The sequence below is a fragment of the Chenopodium album genome, chromosome 6 (genome assembly GCF_948465745.1).
Source record: "Chenopodium album chromosome 6, dcCheAlbu1.1, whole genome shotgun sequence".
Classification (NCBI taxonomy): domain Eukaryota; kingdom Viridiplantae; phylum Streptophyta; class Magnoliopsida; order Caryophyllales; family Amaranthaceae; genus Chenopodium; species Chenopodium album.
This window is the reverse complement of record NC_137839.1, coordinates 54,531,794-54,540,278: the sequence shown is the minus strand read 5'-3', so window position 1 is coordinate 54,540,278 and position 8,485 is coordinate 54,531,794. Positions and strand designations below refer to the sequence as shown.

Here is an 8,485-nt window from a genome sequence, read left to right as displayed (position 1 = left end):
ATAACAAACATAAAACTTATAAACTTACTACTACATGAGTGTTATTTGCCAAATTGATTGCAGTCACAGCCTTCTAAGATTTTCTTGTACGATTTGCAACCAATACATAAACTCGAGAACACTTCCCGCCATTCTTCTTCTTCTACAAACATTACAGAGTTTTTAGAATCAAATTACACTCCCAATTATTGTACGTTTGCATATTTTGAATAAGTACGAGAATTACTTCGTAAAATTTTTAGTGGTTTAGAAGCTAATGACATTTAGTTATGTCCAACAGAATTTATATTTCCATGTGTCAAGAATTCAACTAATAAAAAAAAAAAAAAATTCAGCTGGTGTACAAGTTTTGTTGGATAATAAGGCCTACAGACCCTGAAGCCTACAAGCTACTGCTCCTTGATTTTACTATTGAAGAAAAAGTATGATTGTTTAGGTATAACGTCAAAGTGATACCTGACCCCTCTAGGATGTCATGATCATACGTACAAAGGAAGAAAAGGCTCCTACTGTACTCTGATCGACAAAATTAGTCTGATCAAAGCGTTTTCCTACCCGTCAGCATAATATTGCGGAGCACAAAGTCTAGCTTCGCAGCAGTAAGCTGCCGCCGAGTTTGATGCAAAATTTTATAGCTTGTGTAGAGGATGTAAGAGTAGAACTCCCACAATTCAATAAGTGGGTAAAGGACAATAAATTCAAAGTCAAATTCTTCAGTTTGATAAGATTTCAGATCAGCTAAGAACTGCAGCAGCTAGCTCAGGTTATTATAAGATTGATGACTCTTGCAAATTAGCAAGGTTTGTCAGCAAAAGAAATTAGAATTTTCAGCAAGACAGTAAGATTTTTCAGAAGAAAAATCGATATTCTCACAAAATCTAAGCAGTAGTTTCAGTTTTTTCGATGGAAAATATGAATTTCAGCAAGGAAGAAAGCTTCTCAGAAGATAATTCAAGATTTTGGCAAAGCAGTAATATTTCTCAGCAAGAGAAACCAGATTTTTCACCAAGTCAGTTAGAGTTTAAGCAAGAAAATCGAAGTTTCCAGCGAAAATCAGAACCTTTTAGCAAGCAGGATAATCAAATGTTTCAAAAAACAACAAGATTTTCAAGAAGAAAAAGCTATATCCTTGCAAAATTTCAGCAGGAGTCAGCATTTCCAGCAGAAAAATGAGAATTTCAGCGAGGTTGTAGGCTTCTCAGAAGAAGAAATGAAATTTTTGCAAGGAAATAAAGTTCCTCAGCAAGAAGAATCTGATTTTTCAGCAAGTCAACCAGATTTTTTCAGTAGAAAAATTAAAAACTTCAGCAGGGAAATCGAAATTTTCAGCAAAAGTTAGAATTTTTTCAGCGAGCGGAATATTCCGATGCTGTAGCAAGAAAGTAAGATTATTATCAAAGCAGTTCAGATTTTTTTCAGTAGAAAAATAAAAATCTCAGCAGATTTTCCAGTCGTGAATCATTAGTCTCCTTTAAGTCTTAGAACCGCTGTAGCATCTCTAAGACTTAGGGGGCTAGATGCAAGGGAGCAACTCTACACCGCTCCATCATTTGGGGGTTCTGTAATGTGGGATGACTCCCTCTGAGTCATATCACTAACAAATTCGGTTCTCACAACAAGCAATCCTGCCCCAAACACTGCTTCCGCTTAATAAAAAAAAAAAGAATTCAGCTGGTGTGCAAGTAGGGAGGGGATGAAGGTATGTGCAGGCAGGTGGCATCTGGCAGGAGGGGGTCGGGGCAGGTGTGCAGGCAGGGAGGGGGAGGGGGCTGGTATGCAGGAAGGGAGGGGGCTAGTGTACAGGCAGGGCTTATGTGCAGGTCATAGAAAATGCAGCAACAGCAGGGGAGCACTCTCCACCCACAACAGCCTGCAACACTAACCACTTACAGCTGCAAAAGATGCTTGTCTCATTAGTTTATTTAGTGTAGCCTTTTGAGCTTTTTGGAAAATGATAGAATGTAGTAAAGGTACTGATTAAGGCTTGATGTGACATCATAGAGTATTGTAGTCCTACATATGGCAAGAATCAAAAGTTAAGATTAGAAAGAGTAGTTATTACATACAATTTCTTGTCTAGTGCGACCGAAGCTTTTAGTGCCATTATAGTGAGGCATCTTCTGTTGTGCCCTACTTTCACTTGCTTTTTTGCTCTTCTCCTACAATAAAAAGGATTTAATCAATAATATACGTTAATTATATAAGAATAAAGATATACTATCTGTGTATTTTACCATAACCGCCTTTTCACTCCAATAGTCAACCAAGAACTTCCATTCCACTTTAGTCAGATGACTAGGCTTATTTTTGAGACGTTCTTCTTTTGTTTTCAAGTTTTTATCATTAAAGTACTTTGATTTCAATTTGCTCCTAGCACCTCTGAATAAACATTGTGCATGTTTCATAACACACTCCCACTTATTTTCAGGGTCATCAAATGACCACTTCTTCTGTAAAAGACAAAGATAAATTAATTATTGCTCATACATCAAGTTGACAATGTTTCATTGTTAATAAGAGAAAGAAAAACTCCATAAACATGTTTATTATGATAACATATTACCGTGATGAAAGCCCACAAATGGTCTAATGTTTCAGATTTATAATCGTCCCAACATTTAACTTGTACCGAACATATAGCTTTATTTTGAACTTGTTGACCCAAGAAGAAAGAAAATAATGAAGCATTATCACCAATAGCCACACCATCATCGTCAAACTCCACATTCAGTTTTTCCCCAGGAGGTAACAAGGTAAGCTTTCTACAATATACCGTTCCTCTTTTTTTTTTTTTTTAGCAGCATATATATATATATATATATATATATATGTTTTAAGGGATAATAAAGTCAAACCTGATGAAATGTTAAGGTCCTCATTCTCTGGTACAGTCATGAGTTCCTTGTCGTTCAATGGTTCAGTATCCAAAGATGCATCTTCAAGTTCAAGTGATTGACCAATCTGTCGTCCTTCCTCATCATAGCTCCCCTCAGCGGTGTTATTATTCTCCCTTGTTTCTCCAATTTCTTCATCGTTTTCTGTTTACATGTATAGAATAAAATCACTAGCTAGATTGCATTTTAAAATAGATTATTGTATGTAATAACTACTCTTTATAATTTTTGTTTAAAAGATATTGGTGCGTTTTCGAGGACTGATTTCACTAGCTAGATTGCATTTTAAAAATTTTTACTCGTACTTTCTTCTTATGAATGCATTCATGGACAGAAGCATGTATGTCTAATCTATTAACATTTCAGTGTTACTATTTTGAGCCTCTACTCTGTTATGTTATGCCATAATAGTGAGAGTGATTTCAATTTTCAGGGACCCTCGAATCTACAACTCCCCCCTGTCTACACATGCACCTACCCACTCTCTTCACAAGCACCTGCCCCTTTCCCCTACCTGCTTGCAGCACACTCATTCCTATACCAAACTAAAGCTAAATTATAGTTCTATTTACCAGCAAATTTCAATAAGAGAGTTCACATCACTTTTACCTAATATGACATTTTGAAAGCAAAACAGCAACTAAGGTACCTAATAAGATCAAACTGACAGTAATAAGCTAGAAACAAAAATCAAGAATAATGAAGTACCTTTTTCTAAGATATCCATGGCCATTGTGTTTTGTGCTTCCTTGTTCGTCTTAAGAAACTTTGCCACTGAGTTTGGTGGAATGAAATTGCCTTTTTTGTTTCCTTCTCTCAAATGTCTTATGTTAGCCTGATAAAAATTAATTAACAAAAAATTACCAGAACTATAGAGGTTGGTTGAAAAACTAAATAAATCATACTTATTAGTTCATATTATACCTTTCTTGTAAACCTGATTTGAGATTCTATTTCACGTTCCCGATCCTCAAGCTCATCATTAGTGGGAACATATTCATCATCTTCCATGCCAGCAATTTTTTTTCCTTTTTTTTTTCTTTTTTTTTGTCCCTTCAACCATGCTTGTCAAAGAAGATGCGATTCTTTTTATGCCCAATGACTTAAGTCTGTTTTTGTTGGCTGCTGTTGTAAGAAGCCTCTTTTTTTCATACTCATTCATCTGCATTTACAAAGTAAAAAACAAATAGGGTTAGACAATTTTACAATAGAATTTTAATGCACATTGAGTCCGTCACTAACATAGAAGACTTGTTGAGCTTGAGACATGAGCACAAAGGGTTCTTTGGTAAGCAATGAACAAAGACTATTGACACTCACATTGCCATGTTTGTCAACTTTGACACCTCTTCCTACCCTATTGACATCCCACCAATCACAATGAAACAAAACCACACGCTTTCCATCTAAATATTGTATCTCAAGTATGTTAGTGAGAATCCCGTAGTAATCTTTTTCCATATTCCTAGCAATGCCTTTCACTGTAACACCACTATTTTGGTGTACCCTTTTCATTTCTGTATTCTTTGTGTGGAATCTGAATCCATTTGCAAGAATCCCATTGAAGCATTGAACACCATTCAAAGGACCTAAAGCCAATGTTTTAAAATCTTTCACCACTTGGTCATTGCAATCATTAGGAAAATCAATGACCTAACAATAAATAGAATATTAGCTAATTAAAACTTAGACTAGTACTACACTTGTAATTAAAAAATAACTACAGTTGATTTTAAAAAATACCCGGTCACGAAACCAATCAACTAAATTTTTGTTTGATGTGGACTCTTCATATTCACTGAAATTTAAAAGAATAGTTGTTATAAAATAATCATGGGAAAGTATACTTGAAGTTTTTTATAAATAGAAAAGCAAAATATCATACTCTAAATAAGTTTGTGCTTCATCACAATTCTTAAGTATATATTCTCGAACTTGTGTTAACTCTTTTTCACTAAGAGACCTACATTTATCCTTCCCTAAAGGAACACCATACGATGCAAAAATTGATAGACCCTTGTAGTCATCATTTTCCGCATCATCATTCCTCTCAGGTTGATTAAAGTTTGTCTCGATTTCATTCAAGTATTTTTAACAAAAGTACATACACTCCTCAATGATGTAACCTTCCGCGATGGAACCCTCTGGCCTACTTTTATTGCGAACATAGCATTTAAATCTACGTAAGAGCCTACAAAAATAACAAATTTTTAATAAAGAAAAAAAAGTTGACTTAGTTAATAAAAATTATTAAATCAAATTTGAAATGCATAAATACCTTTCTATCGGATACATCCAACGATATTGTACTGGTCCACCAATTTTAGCTTCCGTAGCTAGGTGAAGACACAAGTAGACCATGATGGTGAAAAAAGATGGAAGAAATATTTTCTCCATTTCACACAAGGTGACTACAATTTCACGTTCAAGATTTTCCAAATCTTTCACTTTCAATGTCTTTGAACACAAGTCCTTGAAAAATGTACTCAACTTCACTATCACATCGTACACTTTGGGTATGGACACCCCACGAATTGCAAGTGGCAATAGTTGTTCCATAAGCACATGACAATCATGGGTCTTTAGACCATAAATTTTACGCTTATCAAGGTTTATGCATTTAGAAATGTTAGAAGAATATCCATCGGGAACCTTTAAATTCTCTAAAAACTTACACACTTTTTCCTTTTGTGCCTTAGATAAGGTGTATAGTGCCGGAGGAATATGCCACTTTCCATCTCTTAATGTAGGAGCAAGATGTTTCATAACCTTCAAATGCTTTAAATCATGTCTAGCCTTTAGATTGTGTGATATCAAATATCATTTCGGGTTTCAATGGGTTGTGAAATTTGTTTTCAATCTATCATCATCCGTCAATTAGCTGATTTCATAAAGTAACTCGAATTCAATGGGTTTCAAATCAACATTTTAACCATCAATAAAAGTTCTAGTGAGAGTTGTGCAGCAACTTATCATATAAGAGACCTATACATTGATTGAACCACGATGTGGTAATTGGAAATTGTGTTGAATTAGTGAAGTTAACAGGATATGCATTTCCCTGGGAAAAATATGCATTTCTGTAGTATTAGTATTGTTTATACTAGACATATAATATCTGTACTTAATATTTTTGTAAAAGGTTTTATTTTTCCCTTCTTGTGGATGATAAATGGAAAAATGGACATATAATAGAAATTAGCTTAGACACTTTGGAGGGCCTGTAAGGGCTTCTAAGCAGTTTGAGAAAGGCTACATTACATGCATTTTCTCTCTGGCACGGTGTGTGTGACTGTGGGAATGGTATTGAATCTACTCTACACGCTACATTTGCATGTTTTGGATAATGAGTATCCCCCTGTCGGTTAGGGTGAAATGTACCAAACTTTTTTATTTGATCTGTCTCAGATGTATGTCACTATGCTATGAATGAATGGATTCTAGACCTTTTCTATGGCTCGCCTTACCTTGAGTTGCATTCTGCTGTCTGGAACTAGCTTAATACCCTGTTCCATTCTTTGCCCCCTAATACTCAATTTATTTTATACTAGAATGCAGTCGTTATGTTGTTGCTTCCCTAATATTTCCCTCTGTTGCTTCCCTACTATTTCATCCCTTCCTGTTTTTGTGCTAAAATTGTTGTTGACCACTTGTTGTCGCACTATTGTGTGCTTGTTGTACTTGATTCGAATCATAAATTAAAAGCTGAGAGATGATGATGTTCATAAAGTTAATTGAATTATTAATCAAGTGATTGTCATGGCTAGAGTTTCTTTATTGCTTAAATATCCTACAAATTTATACCTGCAAATAGAAAAACCATACCAAAATCTTAGTTCTGTTGTAGTTCTATTGTAAATCATAAATTAAAAGCTGAATTTTGGCAGTTGAATCATGGGGCAGCCTCAAATGGTTGGAGGTGGCGGGGCTGGTGCACCTACACCATAGAGATAAATGACCAACAATGCCCTAGCTTACCTGAAGGCAGTGAAGAAATTGTTCCCAAAGAAGGAGAAATATGATGAATTCATCAGGTTATTATGAGGCAATAAGCTGGAACATTGGTATTTTAATTCAGCCTAAGATGCAGTTCTATATGTTTCAAAATTCTATAGCTTATCAATTCTAAACATCAGTTCTGATTGTCCGCTCTGAAATCAGATCTGAATTATAGTTCTGAAATTCATTTCAAGATATCAGTTCTGTTTTTTAGTTGTGAAATCAGTACTAAATTTCAGTTCTGAAATCAGTTTTGAAATTCAGCTCTGAAATAAGTCTTGATAATTATTTCTAATTTAGTTCTGAGACGGTGTTCTGAAATCAGTTGAGAGATTGTGATCTGAAATTAGTTCTGAAATTCAGTTCTGAATTTCATGGTTGGATCATTTCAGGAGTGCTATATTGTTAGGTCTTTTAAGAAAACAAGTTGGTTTCTGCTATAATGGCTACTCAGATGAGCAAGAACCGAAAGTTCGGTGCTGATGGTGTCATTTACGCTGAACTAAATAAAGTTTTCAGGAGAGAACTCACTGAAGATAGCTACTATGGTAGCGAAGTTAAGGTTACTCCTATGTGCACGTAGATCATCATTAGGGCTACTTGTATCTAGAATCTTCTTCGTAATTTACCCCTTTTGTGTTTTGGATTCGATTTTTTCAATTCTTTGTTACTGATTTTGTTATTTTGATTTATTGTATTAGGTGAGAAGGGAAGACGGATTAAGGAATCCTGTTTTTTTAATATGGATGAGTGTGATGTAGCAAACTTTATAGCCATTTGCTGGGCTATTTATGGTGCTAGGAACTCTTAGATCATGGAGGGGGAGTGTAGGGACTATGGGGAAGTGATGAGCTATGCTATAAAGACTGGAAATTCCAAGCCTGGTTTTTGCTGTGCTACTGCTGTTAGTTTAGGGAAGGCTGCTGTCGATTGGACAACATATGCTGGACTCTTAAAGGTTAATGTTGATGCTGCCTTTGTAGGTGACTTTGGGTGTGGTTTGGGGTAGTGATCAAGGATGGTTTTGGTGAAGTTATGGCTACAGGGGTCTAGCAGGGCAGTGAGAAGTGGGACGTGAAGGTGGCTGAAGCAAAAGCCGTGTGATGGGGGCTGCAGCTGGCTGCGAATATGGGTGCCCAAAATTTAGTTGAGGGTGATTGTTGCGGGTCTTCCAAGCTTTGAAGAGCGAAGAGATTGGCTATAGTGAATTTTCTTTAATTTTAGAGGATGTTTTGTTATTTTGCACTAACTTTGTTATTGTTTATTGGTCTTTTGTGAAACGAGGTGGGAATAGGGTTGCTCATGAATTGACCCGGTTTCATCATAGGGAAGTGGGTCAATGAATGTGGTTTGATGTAGTTCCCTCTCGTATTCTTGATGTAGCTCTTCTTGACATATCGAATTAGCTCCCCTTTATGGGTTTTATAAAAAAAAAGGAAAAAAAGAAAAAGAAAAAAGAAAAAAGAATGGACCATGTTTTATTGATTTGATATAAATCTGACCTGGATTCTCATTACTTTATTTCTTCATGTACATGTAAGAGGTTCTGGATTGAGAATACATTGAAGAAAATAGGACTCAAGGAAGATATA

At 35.5% G+C, this 8,485-nt stretch overlaps 1 protein-coding gene across 1 annotated transcript; it reads right to left on the bottom strand.

Annotated features, from left to right (window-relative positions):
• Nucleotides 1–2,433: 2,433 nt before the first annotated feature.
• LOC145636973 (uncharacterized) lies at nt 2,434–4,006 on the bottom strand. Its single transcript, XM_081688500.1, has 4 exons — nt 3,819–4,006; nt 3,603–3,729; nt 2,856–3,038; nt 2,434–2,450 (listed from the first exon to the last, which is right to left on the bottom strand). Exons 1-4 carry the CDS (start codon nt 3,903–3,905, stop codon nt 2,434–2,436), a joined length of 414 nt encoding a protein of 137 aa, XP_081544626.1. The 5' UTR covers nt 3,906–4,006.
• Between the last annotated feature and the right edge of the window lie 4,479 nt (nt 4,007–8,485).